The sequence below is a fragment of the Ciona intestinalis genome, chromosome 4, assembly GCF_000224145.3.
Source record: "Ciona intestinalis chromosome 4, KH, whole genome shotgun sequence".
NCBI lineage: Eukaryota > Metazoa > Chordata > Ascidiacea > Phlebobranchia > Cionidae > Ciona > Ciona intestinalis.
In genome coordinates, this window is record NC_020169.2 from 2,973,189 (window position 1) to 2,990,742 (window position 17,554).

Sequence of the window (17,554 nt, forward strand, 5' to 3'; positions counted from 1 at the left end):
ACAGAGAACTATTCAGTATTTGGACATGGAATGGACAATTCTGTAAAGCGCCATCTTTTAAAAGACCAACTGTTTGTAAGTTTTATCGTAAATTGTTGTTTTGTATTAAATTATTGAATATATTGTTGATTTTATTGAACTGTCAACTATATTTGTTGTTTTGTGTTGAATTGTTAATAACATTTGTTGATTTGTGTTGAATTTTTGATAATATTTGTTGATTTGTATTGAATTCAGATGTGGTTGATGAATGCATGTTATCACCATGCCTAAACAACGGGACCTGTACAGACATTGGCGTTGATTTCAATTGTTCTTGCACACCTAACTTCCTTGGAAAACGTTGTGAAATTGGTCAGTTTCATCATGAAATATGTTGTTTTAAGACTTCGAAGTTTCGAACCTTTTTAATTTTTTTTATTCCTTTTAGCTGATTACTGTAGAAACTCTCCATGTGGTATGAATACGGATTGTATGAATGTAAACAATACATTTGTGTGCAAATGCAAGGATTTCCATAGAGGGGATCCAACTGTTGGTTGTTCAGGTATTGTTAGTTACAGTTATGCTTGTTTATTCATTCGTTAATAGAGTAAAAACCAATTTATTTTCAGCATATTGTCCTTCCCATTCAACTACAGTTGGGAAACATTCAATTTCTTTTGGTGATGTTTGGAGGAATCAAATTGCCTACTCTAAAGAGAAATGTCCAAGTAAATGAGCAATACCCAAATTATACAACATGGATTCTTAGTTTTTTCGATTCTAAGAAATGGATTTATAAGCTATGAGAAAAAAAACAATAGTTTTAAAACTTATAGTAAAAAGTTATTAAATCTAACATGCACTTACAAAAAAAGACAGAATAGCTAAAAATTACTATCCATTTGTATGCCATAGTTTAAGAACTACTGCTAAAATACTTTTTGCTTTAACTACATTGCTGCAATTACAGATGGTCGCCCTATAGCTTCAATATTCTGTAATCCATCTTTGAATTCACCTGTAACCTCTCTTAACTGTAACATTACAATAGCATCTTCAGTAGCTCAAATTCAAACAAGCCTAACTGAGGTGAGTGGTGAAATAAAGCTAAATGGAAAATAAACAAATGGTTTACTTACAGACCAAAGTAAACAGCTCAATGATTGAAACGATCTCAAAAGAATTCCAGCTATTAACATCCAATTCTAACAGCTCCACTGACGAGACTGTTAAACTTGTGGGGGTGGTCAACGAAATAGTTAATGCATCAAAAAGGAACAATATAACAGTAAGAACTTTGATGTCGAAATAATGAATATAAGATGACAATGTTTTTTCAGCTTACTCCAATTGCGTGGGTAAATTTGGTGTTGTTAACCGACCATCTTACATCGTCAATCAAAAGCAACGACTTGCCTGCAAACAACCGTGCTCAACTTTTACATTCTCTTGATGAAATTAACGATCTTGCCACTTTACCATCCAATGGCGGTGATCTTGCTGTGGAAGCGGAGAATTTGGCTGTTTCGGTATTAAATTGTTTTTGCTAATGTATATTTGGGTTCGGTGGCTTAGTATTTGGTGCGCTGGCATTGTACCTGATCGATAACAGGTTCTCAATACTGCTACCATTGTGGGTTTATTTTCATACCAAGACCCATAATGTTTGATCCTTGTGGTCACTTGGCTATTTGACCAAATTGTCAGCAACTGAAAATACTAGCATTCATAAAGTTGCATATGTTGATTCAAACCCCTGTAGTATATTAACCCTTGTTGGCCCAGTTCATGAGAATAATCTTCACACACTCATTTGTTCAAATATATAATTTGCAGATTCACAGAGTTTCAAATGTCTCTTCGCAACACTACACAGTACAAATTCAAAAGGACAACTCAACTTTAGCTGAAGCAGCTAAAGTTGATATTCCAAGTGCGGTTATAAAACGTGCCATGCAAAATAATGCATACCGTGATCAAGTAACAATTGTACACCACAAATCAAGTTCGTTGTTTCCATCAAACTTCAATATTTCTCAAGTAAACATATAAATTAGTTTTTTGATAAAAAAAATTAACAATTTTTTTTCAGATAACAGCGGTTAGTTTCAACTTGCAAATAAACATCGACAACCTGCCTGACCCGGTAAAAATAGAAAATTCAAATCTTCCATTTCGTCACAGTAAAGTAGTGAAACCAGAAAATCGATATCAGGTAACTGTCATTGTAAAAATCTTACATATATATATATTTACATAATTATTTAAACTTTTTTTTAAATTTATGCAGGCTGACAGAACTCAGTTACAATGCAGATATTGGGATGAGGACACAACTAATTGGCTTCCCGATGGTTGCTGCTTAAATCATACAGAGTATCCACCACTATGCCAATGCAACCATCTTACTAACTTTGCATTAGTTGTGGTAAGAACTAAATGCGTTTGGTTATCCTACTATATCATTTAAACTGTAATACATTAGTTATTTTTTGTCTCACCGAACAGGCTAGGGACGTAGTACCAGCTGACTTTATTCTATCAATTGTCAGCGATATTGGATGCATTCTTTCAGCCATTGGACTTGCTTTAACCATTATCATACAACTGACAAACCGGTACACAATTACAACATCGATCATTCGAACAAATGTTTATCCTAACCTTACATTGCAGAGAACGACGTAAACTACGTTGTACGCAGATATTTGTAAATCTTTGCTTTAACCTGATGATGGCTTACATTCTCTTTCTTGCTGGTATTGAGCAAGCTCACAACGATCGCTCTTGTACAGTGATAGCTGCGTTTCTACATTTCTTTTTCCTTGCCACTTGGTGCTGGATGGCTGTATATAGCTATGACCTCTACAAGGGTTTAATAGAGGTAACTTAGGAAAAATATAAATTCTAGTAACCGCCATGTATTAAAAATTGCTTCTACGTAACCCAAAGCAAGTTTTTACATTTTTGAATCTTTAGAAATCATTTTGATTGACAGGTGTTCCGAGATGACAAAGAAAACTTTATGAAGAGAGCTTATGCATTTGCATATGGTTTTCCTATTGCAGTAGTTGCTATTAATGTTGGTATCACTGTTGGTTATGTGGACGCATTAGCAGATACAGTGACATGTACAGGAGGTTAGTCATTTGAAATTACTACGATTCAATTCTTTGTTAATTAACTGTTATGCTGACATATTATCTTCTTAAGGTGAAAAAAAATCAAGAGCTTTATAATATTTTGATCGCGTTATACAAAAACTTTACTGACATATACATTTTAAACCAATTACCAAGTTATAGGTGTACTTTAATCTATAAATTGTGGGATTCTCGCACACAATGTGTTCAGATATTTAGAATACACTTTTAATAAAATTCTATTAAACTTTAGTATTTTGATTTCTTTAGTAAATGATTTGGCGCAGTGGTCATACAGAGCAGACTATGCATGTTGGATTACTGGGTATTCACTGTACATGGGATTTTTGCTTCCTGTAGGAATCATGCTTGTCTTTAATGTAGGCGTCTTTGTCATTGTACTCAGGAAGGTTATTTGGAGAGAGCATGAGGTAAGATCAAGGTTATACTCATTTATGATACCGAATTGTTATTTGGGACAAACTTTAACAGAATGAACAAAATCCATTCTTTCAATGTATATATGAACATCTCTCTTTTACATTGGTATAGCCATGAGTTTATTTTGATAAGATAATTTGGTGTATAAATTCTGCACTATGTCTAATATGTACGAGTACAGATTTGGGATTGTTATTAGCTGTTTTTTTATGATTCTGTTTCAGATAAGCTCATCTGCTGCCAAGGTGTCAACAAAACAAAACTTATCTATTACTTTGGCATTAGTAGCAACTATGGGCCCTACTTGGATTTTCGGATTTGTAATGCTTCTTTCCACGGATTCAGTGTTCTATTATGTTATGAGCTGGTTCTTTGCCATCTTTGTAGCTACTCAAGTATGCAACATTCTTATATTATTTAAGTTTTTTATAAATGTAACCAGTTTCTATTGATAAAACATAGTAGTGCATGGGCCATGAGTGCAACCATGTGTAATTGGTAGCAATCCAACCCACGTAACATTACTCATCTCATCTGCATATCATGCCAGACTTCTGCTTTACTGACTTCACACAACAGACAGTCCAACGCAGTATGACTCATATTTTGTGCAATTCCGTCGCAAAAACTTGTCTGGAAGCAATACCTTACTATGACCCTTGGCAACTATGTATTCATTAAGCTATTCCAACAACCCTATCTTACTACAAAAGTGGCCTTATCATAATACGAAACTTACACATGTAAAGTTGTGATAAACAAACCAACAGTGAATTTTAACATCATTATTCTATCCCAAGGGGTTCATGATCTTCTTTATGAGTTCGATTCGCAACAAGGAAGTACGAAGTGTCTGGACCAGTACTGTCTCGGATGCTCTAAGCAGGGTCAGAGAAACTGTCTCTATCCATTCTGCAGCTTATGACCTCAGCCACGCCAGGGGATCTGGCAAGTTTCCTGATACAAATGAACACTCTGGCAGCTACCTGCAATAAGTTAACTAATAATTATTTTTCCGTGTCAAACTATATAATGGGAAGAGCTATAATGATGTATATAATTATTTATGATGACTTTTACATCGGAATTCAAGAAATAAAATTTTCTGCTTTAAAAAATGTTTGGTAGTACCTGTCATTAGAAGTAAAGGAAGTAAACACTTTTATTCTGATACTTTTCCTTTTTTAAATAAACGGAATCTATAATAACATGTAATAAAAACAATGTACATTCAACCATATGCAGTGCTCTCCTACCATGGGCATTGCCGCCACACGTGTTTAAAGTTATGTATTTTGAATATTTTTTATACAATATGACGTCACGATCCGATTTGGATTTGGGGATAACAAGGGGCATTGTGTAGTCATAAGCTATGCTATAGCAACATGGGTATAGGGTTATGCAGAAATTATTAAGGTTGTTTTATGGAATTATAAGAAGATGGAGGGTGGAGAACATTTTACTCCTGAGCAGAGAAAACTGCAGTGGTGTGAGTTCGTTCGCAGAGAACGGAAGATGTGCAACACAGCATTCGATGCGTGGGAAAAACCTTATGGCACCTGGCTTCAACCAAACGATATCGGAAAGAATATAAGTTACTTTAACAACAACAAACAACATGGAAAGCATTCGGAGTATGAACGCCTCTTTCATTTGAAGCATCACTACGAGAAGAAATTGCACAGAGACGACAGAGCGAACAGAATTGGCCTTAATGTACACGACGAAGAGAAAGACAAGGCTGTACCGATTCTATCTTCATCTGTGTATGGATCCAGACCACCACTGGAGAAAACGAATAGAGAGCACGTTATAATTGAAAGTGTTAACAAGGGTTTTTACCGTTCCCGTGGTACAAATATCCCGAGCAGTTCTGACGGCTAACTTAGGTCAAGAATAATAGAAATCAAGTACTTTTTTTTACCATTTTTAATGTACAGAAACGATACTACTGTTTAATGGGCGCAAATAAAAGAAAACAATTGGCGTCAAAATCGCAATAGCCGGGCGTATTTAAGTAAGGCATCAAACTGACAACGCATTGAATGAAAAACGGGCTGGGAAGACACCAGAGTGAACGCACAGATCAGAAAAAGTTTCGTTAAAAAGACTCCTTGGTAGATATGTCAATCATGTGGCACAGTCTAATGAAACAGTTCGTACAAAACAGGACTGCTCATCGTTTAACACAATGTGTGGGCTACAGTGAATTTCATAAAATAAAGACACCAACTCTCTTGGTGATCTTATACTCAGTTAGTGAGGAGAAATGGTCAAATTTTGGAAATACCTAAGTTTATACAGTGGAGGCGATGAAATCCGTTGTCACGGACATTGAAATTTCGTGGCTCCCTAGTGAGAATGATATACGGGATTGACCTGCGGTGTCATGGTCGATAATGTATTGGTGGGCAATATTATCAAACCGTCAATCATGTATGCTGTTTTTGGGTGATCGAAATATAAACCGCCGCCGAAAGTCTGTGTAATATTATTTAAGTAGAATAATTTGGCTCGCTTGGCGTGCACCGGCAAATTTTTGACGTATACAGTGTGTGGCTGTCCATTATCTTATAGCTACAAAAAAGTCAATTTAAAAATGTCCGTTCACTGCGCCTGTATGGCGGCAATTCGAATGCTGTTTCCGAGAAGTACGTTTGCGCTCGGCAGTGATGTAATCTGTGATGACGTACACGAGGATGACGTGCTCTGCAGCCACGATGTTACAATGTTTGTATATTTGGAAGTGTTAGGAAGAGCGTTGCAGGTATCAAGGGAGCTGGGGGAAGTTTGCGGGATTTCGGTCGTTTCATTCCCGCCTTGGAAGGTTTGCTCACCCGAGACGACGACAGCAATGGAATCGCTGTCAATTGGTGATGCGCATACCGTGTCGTCTGCGTATAAATAGTGCATGTTACCGCCTAGTCATAAATAGATAGAATAGCAATAATGACGTGCGGAGTTGCAACTTAAGTTAAAGGGCAAGTTCCAAATTTGGAATTAGCAAGGACATTTCTAAAAAATCAGCATGAACAGTTTTATAAAATTACACTGTACATACTTGACGTGTCGGCATGTTCACTCTTCACAACATTTGTTGGCGTTTGCTTAATTTTACCCGAGAGTTGCCAGCCATGTGAATTCGGACCAAACTTGTAAACAAGTCTTCTTCCGTCAACTCGTTCCAGTATACCACGGTTGTAGTAATACCTAAAGAACAACAACATCACTTTCATAACGCGAAATCGGCAGTTTCGGTGGTTAAAATAGAATAGGTGAATAGGCCAGACTGCAGTTTGCTAAGCAGCGATTTTTCGCTATTCTTTTGTTGCATTCGAAACACCAAATGACTCAAAGGCCCACCGTGACAACCTTTAGGAATCGCATCCTGACTCGGATCTCGAGAAAATATTTTTGTATTATTGAGAGAAAGGCTAACTCGCCGCCTCAATCACGAGTTTTGCAAAAATCTTAATTCTTTCTTTTAAGGATTGTCGATATATGCGTGATATGTAAAGTTGCGAAATATAATTTTTGACCAACGTTTGCGAACCTAAGCCCATGGATTTAGGCCACGTTTTTTATTGCTGGTTGCTGCCTTTTTTAGGGCATAGCTACCCAATAATGTAACTGACCAACTCGTGCACAAATCTCAGGTCTCTAGAACTCGCTATAAGCCATCGACCATATATTGAATGGAATATTATATTTAAATCACTAAAACATTGTAAGAGCAACTTTCTTGTGGTCGTTGGGCCGGATAAAAATAAACCTAGTTTTACAATGCTGGTAGTTCGTGGTAAGAAAGTTGCTAATTTGCAATATTTTTGAAATGTGTTCATGCTAAACCAACCTCATTGCTCGGCTTAATTTTTCATAAGTCATTTTCGGATTTCGTTTCCTTTCTCCCCACATCGATGCCACCACATCACTCTGCATGAATCTAAACACTCCGGATTGGCGGTCCTCCCATTTTATCAGTGATGGGCTGTGTTCGGGGTCGAGTAGAATGTCCCGAATAAATTCCCACAAGTGCACGTTCTTGCCTGCTAAGTCAAACAAAAATTTACAATTGGGAAATACAAATAAATAGATATAAAAAAAACGTTTGTGCAACACTGATTTTTTAGAACAAATAATTTTATAGTTAATATTTTTGTTGGATAAAAACTTAGGGGAGAAAGGCAGTGAAATGCGTTTGCAGTCAGAATACATGATACTTTACTGAGGAAACACCTTTATAGCTGGTGATTAACGAACGTGGTGAATCATTTTAAAAACAATCATTTAAAGAACATATATAGCTTAGTGGTTGGTGAATCAATGGTTAAAATAAAACATTTTCTAATTTGCATATTAACTTGTTAAGTATGACTGGTCTACGAAAAAAGAACAGAACGAGAATTTATTTCCGTGTTTGTTTAAAGTAACGGCAGAAAATACAATTCATTTCGTAATTAATGGGAACTTAAGAAAGCACTTGTAAAGTTTGTTTTTTTACGAAAGGAATGCATTCTTTGAAAATGCTCCGCAATTAACTGGATGTAATTGTAAAAACGCTGTTTCAGTGTTAACAGTTCAATATTGCGCATTATACGCATGTTTGAGTCATGCCAGTTTCGGTGTCTTGCGACTGAAACTGCTTCGTCTGCACGCTAAGGCACGTCTTGCGTGAGTTGCTTGTGGGAAATACAAAAAGCTTAAGGACAAATCGCTAACGGCACCTTATTCGTGATAAGACACATTACCCCTGGCCATAAACGGAACTTAAGGTATACAGCAGGTTGGGGGAAGAAGGGACACCCTTTTATTCTATTTTCTCGTCACATTTGGTAGTAAACAAAGAACATTATAAAATCATATCCTCAGCACGACTCCCATGGACCGTTGTTAATTGTTTAAAACACGATCTGGATATTTGGATACTATGTGTGCCTCTAACCCCAGCCTATTATTACTTAAAAATAAAATTTGTGTTGAAAGTGAAAAAGTCGGTAATTTATCACACCAAGTCAGGAACTATTTGTTTATATATTAAAACTCACCCGATATTCTTTTTGCTTTCACCAATCTGTCATCCGAAACGTCGGATGTAATCTTCCGTTTACGCTCGGTACTTGTTTCTTTCTTTATCTTCCGAGAAGTCCGGAAGACAATGTTACTTCTATGGTTGGAAATGTGTGGTTCGGTGGTTGCAGTCCAGCGACCTGCTTCGTCTGGATATAGTTTTCTTAGCACGATTGGACCTGCGTCAATTTGGCCAAAATTATCACAGAATTGGTATGTTTTGCATGTCTGGATGGTCTGTTGTTCATTTCGACAAGAGTCCTGTCCGCCTATAGGTTCATTGGTAAAAGCAGCTTGATCGTCCAGGTTGATAAAATGTGATTCTTGATCTAAAATAAAATAATACACAGCTGAACCATTTGAACATAAAATATATAGCTAAACATAGAGAAAAATATCAAGGGAAAAATTAACTACATATTACCTGTATCCGTTGAGTACGTGCTGCTTGAGTAACTGGGTGTTGGCGAGTTGAAAAAAATCTGCAAAGTGAAACATGATGTCAGATTACTGAACATATTAAAGCGAAGTAAACGTTAATATCTCACCTCATGGTCAATATTTGTTGGGCTACCGATTTCACTGGGATGTGCGTCTCTTTGGACGCTGTAGTTGTTCCAGTGAGAATCCAAGTCAAACGATGTGTTTTGTTGATAGGTTTTCATAGGGGTCGAGCTGGGACTATGGATACCACTGTCGGTGTCCGAGAGCGTTGCTTGGGAACCAGACGTGACGTAACTGGCAGGAATTGACTTTGGTGACGTAAGAAATACGTCGACTTGTGGTGACGTCATTTGTTGGTGCGATACGTGGCAATTTTGATCAGGCATTGTTTGCATTGAGCTTACAAAAACTTCGTCCGGGTTACAGAAATCAAAACCTCTTAGTTCGTTTCGTGACTCGCTTGCTGCGTGGTCAAATTCTCTGTTGACTGCGACCGCTTGGTTGGAGTTGGTTACGTCGTAGTCGGATGCGAAGAACGAAAGTGAATTGCTTAGCATGGTATCAGTAACATCATGCATGTCCATCAGTTTGGAGTTTTCTCCGAACAAATCTGATGGAAGACAAAGTTATTTGAACAATGAACGTAAATATCAAACTTTGTTGATGCAACGTCGCAAAAATATTGACACGACATCACAACGAACTATGGTAAGCGACAAGAAAAATATGAATGCCCTCTCTGAATACGTAGCTCGCGCATAATTTTAGACGAAACGGAACGTGGGAGGGTTCTTATTAAAGCGCATTGTTCTTATGTCGCACCGCACGATCCTTTAGTTTTTGCATTTATTTTTGATTTTCTAAGAACTAATAGACGTATAGACCAATTTGGGCCGTGCAATTTGATGCGAAAATGAATTCTTATTTTTAATTTTACTGGGAACTGATAGACGTATAAATAGAGCACTTAAGACAGTGCAATTTGATGCGAAAATGGCTCATTTCCCCCAAGTAATTATCACTGCAACTTATAAGTTGATTACCTTCGAAAATCCTGTACGTTCCTATCTCCGGTGCTTCACTGCAGCTCTGCGTGCTTGGAATGTATCCAGCACCTTGTCTATTGTATTGCTGGTGCGATTCAATGTAATCGGCCATTTTGTCAGTTACCTGTAATACAAGTTAAAGTTTATTACATGCTGGTAAACAGAAATACAAATAAAATTTGACTAACAAAAAACTGTTATCATAATTTTACCTCTTTTTCTTGAAAATCCGTTTCGTCGGCACTTTTTAACCTACACTCTGTAGAAATAAAAGAGAAAGATAAGTTTTACTTGCTGCAAAGCCAGTCGTAGTCGGAATCTTTTAAAAATAGCAGACATACAAATTTAAACAACTGCGTTCCGAACGCTACTCTTAGTAATAGCACGGTTTAACATCGCACGCAAGGCGACCTTTAATTTTGTTATAAAAAAAGGTTAATTTCCTTTTTGTGTCACATTTTGTATAAACTCACATATTTACGTTTTAGGAAAACAAACCTAAACCCGTATTTAGTCGCTTGTAACCCTAAATCTGAATTCCACTGACCTCATGAATACGAATAACAGAACGAAAATCAATAAACGAAACTACATAACACGAGGTCCATGCAGTATCTATCAGCGAGTAGCTACCGAGGCCCCTCTGCATTAATAACTGCACATCCTATACGCCCACCTCTGCCAGCCGCGACCAGGCCCACTTGCTACCGTGTTCCGGTAATAACAATAAACCTGTAGATGCGTCGCGCCTGTCCGAGTGCTCTGCGGGTGCTTGCTGCATTTAGTTAACGGTGCCTAATAATTCAGAAATAAATGTTATATCTGATTAATTTTTGATTGCAAAGTGGAGCTTGCTAGGCTCGAGCACGAAGTATGTAGGTTCAGTGTTATATGCGCATACTCGTTTGTACTTTACACAGAAAACGTCGAACGAAAATCCGCTGTAACGTTTACCAACGGGCTAAGTGACTTCCACGCTCTGAGACTGCCTGGCATTAAATTCACTCGATAGTCTAAACAATAGCGCTTGTTACAGTATATCGCTTGGTCTTGGTGCTTATTGAAAGAAACGAAAAAATCCAGGGGACAATCGCAAAGATCCTCGCGTCGCATGGACAAGGAGTAAATGCGATGCAGCCCCGATTCAAGGTATATGATGCTTTGTTGACCAGCGCTGACTCACACATCCTGAGCGAAATTCTCGCGCATGCGCACACGCGTTAGTCAGATGCCTGCGCTTTCGCTCTCCTGTCCTGTGTTAGTGTGACGTAACAAACACCGATTAAGTGACGTAAACCGATGCTGTCAAACGGTGGAAGCGACACGTAGACAGATTGACAGGATAAAACCGGGCACGTGGGTAATATCATGCATTTTTGACAACTTAAAAAACTAATGGTAAGTACATACAATTTCTGCTTTTGCTAAGGATCTGTAAGTATTTGGTTTATCCAACAACACATCTATATACCGGGGCCCTCACGATCTATACTCTATAGAATCGAAAACTGAGCGGTAAGACGATGCCCAAGGAACCTTCCAATTTATGCCAAAGGAGCGCTATACATTGTGCGACGGCTGCACTGTCTCTTTTACAATGGGAGACCTCGATCACGAAAAAGGTTTACAATATGATCCAGTGGGGGAAAATTCCGCCAGATTTCCTATATACATGCCTTGCATGCACGCGCATAGGCCAGGAAACTACCCTTCGCGTAGAACTAATAATGCCTATGGAGCGCAAGGCGAGTCATTTTCAAATTCGAGCAACAGCATTTAATAATGATTTAAACCACAAATAATGCCAAACTAAAAAACACGATTTTGTAGTTTTTCTGCTTAAAGTTATAAAACCGAATCTTATCGCACGATGTTTACTTTCGCTTGCCCTGAGAAAGCGAAAGCATGTTGCAATAGATCAGTGACGCACATAAACAATGCATAGGAGGCTATAAAGATAAAACGTGGTTGGCGTGATTGTCATTGCTTTAAACTTATACAGTGAATCACTTGATGAAATATATTGCTTAAACTACGCACGTGTGACCTCGTTATACAGGTCAGCCAATTTGAATCTGATGGCAAATAATTAAGATGATCTTTGTATTATGCTACACTATACTCATATTAATCTGTGAAATTATACCATACGCGTATATCTGTATGCGAATGCAAAAGGCGTATTTACCGGTCTACCAATATACTCTGTACCTGCGTAGTCGATTATCTATCGTTTATAACGATACGTAGTAATTTTTTAATTTATAAAGACGTTGGATAAAAAAGAAACAAATGGAGAACAACAACTTACCGTCTTCCGCCATATTTCCTCCCAATTCTTTACTGCCGGGATGCGTTACGTCATCAGTAAGTGCATGAGGCGTGCCAAGGGTCGTTTCGGCTGTTGTACGTCGGCACCTAAACAGCCCGGCACGCAGCAAAGGCGAATCGTCCGTGCCGTGACTCTGCGTGCGACTTTCTGATGCAATCACCGGTGCTTGCTTGTTTACGTCAGAAACGAGGGTCGTTGACGGCCTTAGGTATTCCCCATCAAGCGTAATATCGTCCACTCGTAAAAACGTGTCGGAAATTTCGCTTTGGTCGGAAGTGACGTCACTTTCCGACCTCGTTTGACAAGGCTTTAATTGTGATGTCAACACAACAGATTCTGCATTCTCATCGTGCTCAGTAAAGTTGGAAAGGAACGGATCATGTTTGTTGTCTTCGTCGCCCAGAAGAAGTTTCTCACTTTCAGACTGCACGGATGACCGAACGGTCTCCTCCGCAGCCAGGTCTCGATTTGCAAGATCCACCCACGCTTGTGAAAGCGGCACGGCATACCCCGGGAACTTAGGAGTTCGTGCCTGACCAAGTTTCATCGGATCCAAGGCACGCTTTGGAACAGTTCTTCTACGTCTAGGTGTAGTCGCAGCTTTTGGTTTTGGAGCGTGGTTAAAATTAGTATGATGCCACTTAAGCCCTCGCCACGTTGTTTTACCTAAGCCGGCCATCGGGGGCTTTAACACGGAGTCACTTTTAACCGAGGTGGTTTGAGCCGGAGGGTTGCTTACGCCTCCAGACCGCCCACTGGCGGTTGAAGTTGTTCGGTTTGTTTTAAGCACGGCGAGCCCTGAGTCATCGGTTTTTAACCTGATGTTGAAACTTTTAAGAATCTGCGCGAACTCTGACGACGAAAGCGTAGCCAAGTTGCCGGGAAGCGTTGGATTCGTTGTCGTAGATGACGTAACGGTAACACGTTGTGAATTGGTTGTTGTTTTGTTTGAGGTAGACATGCTTGGCAACGTTTCGAAGCGAACGGTCGTGGTTCCCGTATTCGGGGATTTTTCCGTTACGACATCAACAGCGCTTAACGCGTGCTGTTCTAGATCACGTGATTGAAATTTGGAGCTAGGTAAATTTCCTTTTCTGTGAAACAGTAAGACGGTAAACATTAGGAGTAAATATATTCAAATAATTCTGTCAATTATCAACCAACAACATATACGACCAAACAAAAGCTTTTGCTAAATGTACGACATATAATATTATTTATAATAGTACTGTGGGGTAAGATGTGATACCGTTAGCACCTAAAACCCATATTTCCTGATTGTATTTTAAACAATTAACAACCATCTCTGTTACGGTTATGTAATTCTGTAAACATGCTTTGTTCGCTGCCAATGTCCATCTTACCCCATTATACCAAACAATATATATTATTTTATAAAATATAACCACGAATGCCCTTTATGTGTAAACAAAAAAACCTGCAATTATTATAGCAATTTAACTGCCGCTTTTAAAGTTATACATGTAATAGCGAAACCTCGCAGTAGATGCCTAGAGAAGTAAAATCAAATGCGCTTGAATACCGGTCTGAATAAATTGTGCTGTCTCTCATTTCGAATATCAATACCTTTGGGAATAGAGGAGCCTAATTTGACGATAGGAGTGAAATTATTTCCATTGAATATTGTGGGAGCGAAACGTGTTCTGTGCTTATGAAAGCCCATTGTAGTGTATTCTACTGGTATAGGATATGAAATCATATGTGATCTGGTTCGACTTAGTCACTATACAAACAACCAACGCATCTGTACATGTTCTACCTTCTACCCACAAAGTATAAAGTCTACCCATCTAAATGGGAATTTAAACCTGATTTTTGTGGCATTTGTGCAATTTTTAAAATATTACCGTTCCGTTTTACCAGGAAAACGCGGTCGGCGGTTGGGAATTCCCCCAATTCGGTACCACAAAGCGCGTAAAAACCCCAGACTCGGCGTTTCATAAATAATTCAAGACCCCGTCAATCGAGTCTGAGTTGGAGCGCGTGGCATAAAGTAAAGACCATAAGTCACTAACCTAAGGTGTCTCACTAGGGCGGATCGTTGGATCGATAGGGGTCGAGTCATTTGCCTCTTCTTCGTATCACCACTGTATACAACACTAGCAGGACACTTCTGATTGATGACATAGTCATGGTCAAAGTGCGCGATGACGTCATCCATGACGTCACAGAGGACAGTGTCGGTCACACACGGGTATTCACCTGATGGTTATTGTACATGCACCTACACATGGTCAATAGGTTATCATCTAATCAACTAAATATCTGTGGAAATACAGTTTTAACGAGGATAAAGGAATCGCTAAGGGTAAAACAAAAGGCCGACTGACACTGCCAGTAACAAATATCCTGATCATTTGTTTGTAATAATAAATATTATTTACTAAAGTACGTATTTCCTTCTGAGTCAGGATGTATTCTAGATCAAAACTTCCTGAAAAACAACCGCATCCTTTACTCATTGTACCGCGATCTGTCTGGGTAGTAAAACACTTTTTTGGTGTTTCACGCCTGCAGTGAGATTTTGGTAGGTAACTAACTTTACGAGTTTACGTTATATACGAAGCACTTAGGTCTGTCTAAATCAATCATAGCGTCATGAAGCGATAACTGTGGTGTCTCAGTTCTAACTCTAACCGCAAAAGTTGGCAAACCATCTGAAACACAGTACAGCTGAATACACAGCCTGTAGCAAGAGTAATCAAGCATGTAATTCTCGTTTGTTTCACTGCCATAGTCTAGTACAATCCTATAAGTATAACCATTGCTCGTAATCCTGTAATGTCCAAGTCGATCTAGTAGCTTAAATCCAATACGGAATGCAGAAATTTCACTCAAGCCAGACGCAAAGCCAACGTCATCGCTGTTTGAAACACTACACGTGATTGCAACCGGCAATTGAAGCCGAGCCACAATCGGTTTGCGCCAGTTCCTAGTTGTGACGAACTGTGACTCAACGCTCTGCTTTCCCCCCACACAATGCTCAGTGCAGTTTAATATTGAGACTCGCACTTTAACGACTAACAACGATAACATTTCACAGAATCTAAGCATGTCCTGAAGAGCGATAAATGACATCATTACGACTAGCATGTTATCAAAGGAAACTGATGCACGAAGCCGGATGTGCTGCTACCACTGATTAATCTACGCAGCTACATTGCTTACCTAATAACACTCAAGCCACTAAAACGAAAACACCACTGAGAAGCCTAAAGAAATGTCAAACTATTGTTGTTGCGACCATTTACACTGCCATAAAACGATCGTTGCGTAAACTGTAAGATCTAAACAGCTTCAGGCACCTAACGCTCGAACCACCATTTGCACGTTCGTATGACGTCATTTTCCCACGTCTCCGGTCTGTCGACCTGCATGTTATATATTTAAGCGAAACAGCGGCAGTCAGCGCATGCCCAAATTCGGAGCGTGGCTCGCTTTCAGCGCTCACTTCAGCATAATAGCGCTGTACATTTACTCATAACAGAAAACCTGCTACAAGCTGCTTAATGCGTGTAATGCGCATATCTCTCGATCCAAAAAACTGCATTGACTGAACTAATTCGTGGTAAACTATTCTACGAACCAAATTTAAAGAAAATACACGAATAGACGCGTATTAGACCTGTATTTCACTAATTAAACCCATAATGTATAACGGCTACCGGAAAACAGAGAGACGTTACGTCATAAGTAAGTCACATACTTGAGAAAAGGAAGCCTATCATTAAACCGGCATCGTTCGGTCACTGAGCCAAGACCGATTCTCCCAATTTACAAGCATCTATAAAACTGTAAGTATGATTTATAGTTATTAGGCTTAAGTCAGCTACGCTGCGCGAAAATCTAATAGTTCTCATATTTTGGTACCACTTTATCAACACTCTCGACTTTAAACCTTTAATGTGAAATTTGAATCAAGAAATATTAAAGCCAACTACATAAGTAGCACCGACAGATATTGAACAAGTGGCTGGCAGCTTTATAGAAAGAACGTTGTGAGGCAAACCGGCATTACGCGGCCGCCCGGCTTCCGGTATTTGCAGCTACGTTCACAGGTCCCTTGTTTACTTTACTCTATTTCAGCTTCTCATTTAAATCGCCTTGAATCGACACTCTGTTGCTTTTCAATAAATGCAACGCTCCATTGAGCCATAAGCGCTCATCGGGTGACCGTGACGTAAGTAAATTCTCCTGTGGCATAGTCGTGCCGAAGCGCAAATACCGCGAGCACTACTCGACTTGGACAAACTCAAAAAACCGCTGTGTTTTTTACCGGTTTGCTAAAGGCGTAGCTAACTCATCAAACACGATGAGACAGATACGCATCAAAACTTCAAGCCTATTTAAACCTGATAACTATCTCTGTTTGAAACTTACTTTGTAGCAATTGTGTCCAGCTGTAATCACACATAAACAGTTGCATCAAATAATTTACAAAATTGGTCGGTCAAACATTAAGTCTTCTTACCATAGACAGTATACTTCCTATAGTGTTCGTTTTTATTCCGGGAAATGCGTAATCGCTCAGGATACACCTATAGCCATTGTGTTCCATACTGCTGCTATCCGTTCACTAACCAGCTGATCCACACTCTTCACTGTTACTTATATTTAAAAGCAGTTCTGCTCAGTTTGTATACCAGCACGGTGCGTCATACTATTAGGTCACAATACGCCTCTTTAAAGGAATTTTGTTATAAAGATGCTAACCAATACATTGTCTAGTAATATACTTCTTTCACTTTTACTCTGCGTAACTAGATATACTGTAAATTCAAACGATTCATTTTCGTCCAATCGTATAGTTGAACTGAACTATTATGGCTATATACAAAATATCCAATGAGGAACTTAACTGCCACCCCAATTCTAACACCTTCCAGCGACGAAGTCCAGCACCCAGTAATAACTAATCTATGTCCTAAATCTTACCGAGTGTAACGCTTTCACACTGTCACAAACTACATTTACAACTGTAGGCTATGCGCCATAGCAGTTCACTTCAATGTTTGCGATGCAAATACATGAAGCGTTTCGGCGTAAGCGAGAGCTACTACTGCTGGCACAAC

The 17,554-nt window shown here is 38.9% G+C and overlaps 3 protein-coding genes and 1 long non-coding RNA gene across 5 annotated transcripts in view; 3 read left to right on the forward strand and 1 right to left on the reverse strand.

The window, feature by feature from the left end:
* The window catches only part of LOC100177838, a 17,060-nt gene extending 12,382 nt beyond the window's left edge, over window positions 1–4,678 (forward strand). The window contains exons 40-55 of the mRNA XM_026834084.1: window positions 7–75; window positions 238–354; window positions 431–547; window positions 615–713; window positions 956–1,074; window positions 1,127–1,273; window positions 1,326–1,514; window positions 1,822–2,025; window positions 2,078–2,200; window positions 2,276–2,413; window positions 2,494–2,603; window positions 2,662–2,869; window positions 2,984–3,125; window positions 3,399–3,559; window positions 3,794–3,964; window positions 4,370–4,678. Coding sequence (XP_026689885.1) covers window positions 7–75; window positions 238–354; window positions 431–547; window positions 615–713; window positions 956–1,074; window positions 1,127–1,273; window positions 1,326–1,514; window positions 1,822–2,025; window positions 2,078–2,200; window positions 2,276–2,413; window positions 2,494–2,603; window positions 2,662–2,869; window positions 2,984–3,125; window positions 3,399–3,559; window positions 3,794–3,964; window positions 4,370–4,564 — 2,309 coding nt within the window. The 3' untranslated portion in view covers window positions 4,565–4,678. The remainder of the gene's footprint in view (window positions 1–6; window positions 76–237; window positions 355–430; window positions 548–614; window positions 714–955; window positions 1,075–1,126; window positions 1,274–1,325; window positions 1,515–1,821; window positions 2,026–2,077; window positions 2,201–2,275; window positions 2,414–2,493; window positions 2,604–2,661; window positions 2,870–2,983; window positions 3,126–3,398; window positions 3,560–3,793; window positions 3,965–4,369) is intronic.
* An 85-nt stretch (window positions 4,679–4,763) lies between these two features.
* LOC101242519 (uncharacterized protein C5orf49 homolog) lies at window positions 4,764–5,566 on the forward strand. Its single transcript, XM_004225980.3, has one exon. It carries the CDS (start codon window positions 5,013–5,015, stop codon window positions 5,454–5,456), a length of 444 nt encoding a protein of 147 aa, XP_004226028.1. The 5' UTR covers window positions 4,764–5,012; the 3' UTR covers window positions 5,457–5,566.
* Window positions 5,484–14,743, reverse strand: ese (transcription factor protein). 2 transcript variants are annotated; one of them, XM_018811399.2, is made up of 10 exons: window positions 14,498–14,743; window positions 12,441–13,555; window positions 10,342–10,388; window positions 10,127–10,253; window positions 9,188–9,693; window positions 9,064–9,121; window positions 8,618–8,968; window positions 7,426–7,618; window positions 6,634–6,782; window positions 5,484–6,466 (listed from the first exon to the last, which is right to left on the reverse strand). In XM_018811399.2, the coding sequence occupies exons 1-10, from the start codon at window positions 14,641–14,643 to the stop codon at window positions 6,180–6,182; spliced, it is 2,979 nt and encodes a 992-aa protein (XP_018666944.1). In that variant the 5' UTR covers window positions 14,644–14,743; the 3' UTR covers window positions 5,484–6,179.
* Window positions 14,743–17,027, forward strand: LOC113474212. Its single transcript, XR_003395860.1, has 2 exons — window positions 14,743–15,009; window positions 15,526–17,027. It is a non-coding gene; the product is annotated as an uncharacterized LOC113474212 (long non-coding RNA).
* The last annotated feature ends 527 nt before the right edge of the window (window positions 17,028–17,554 follow it).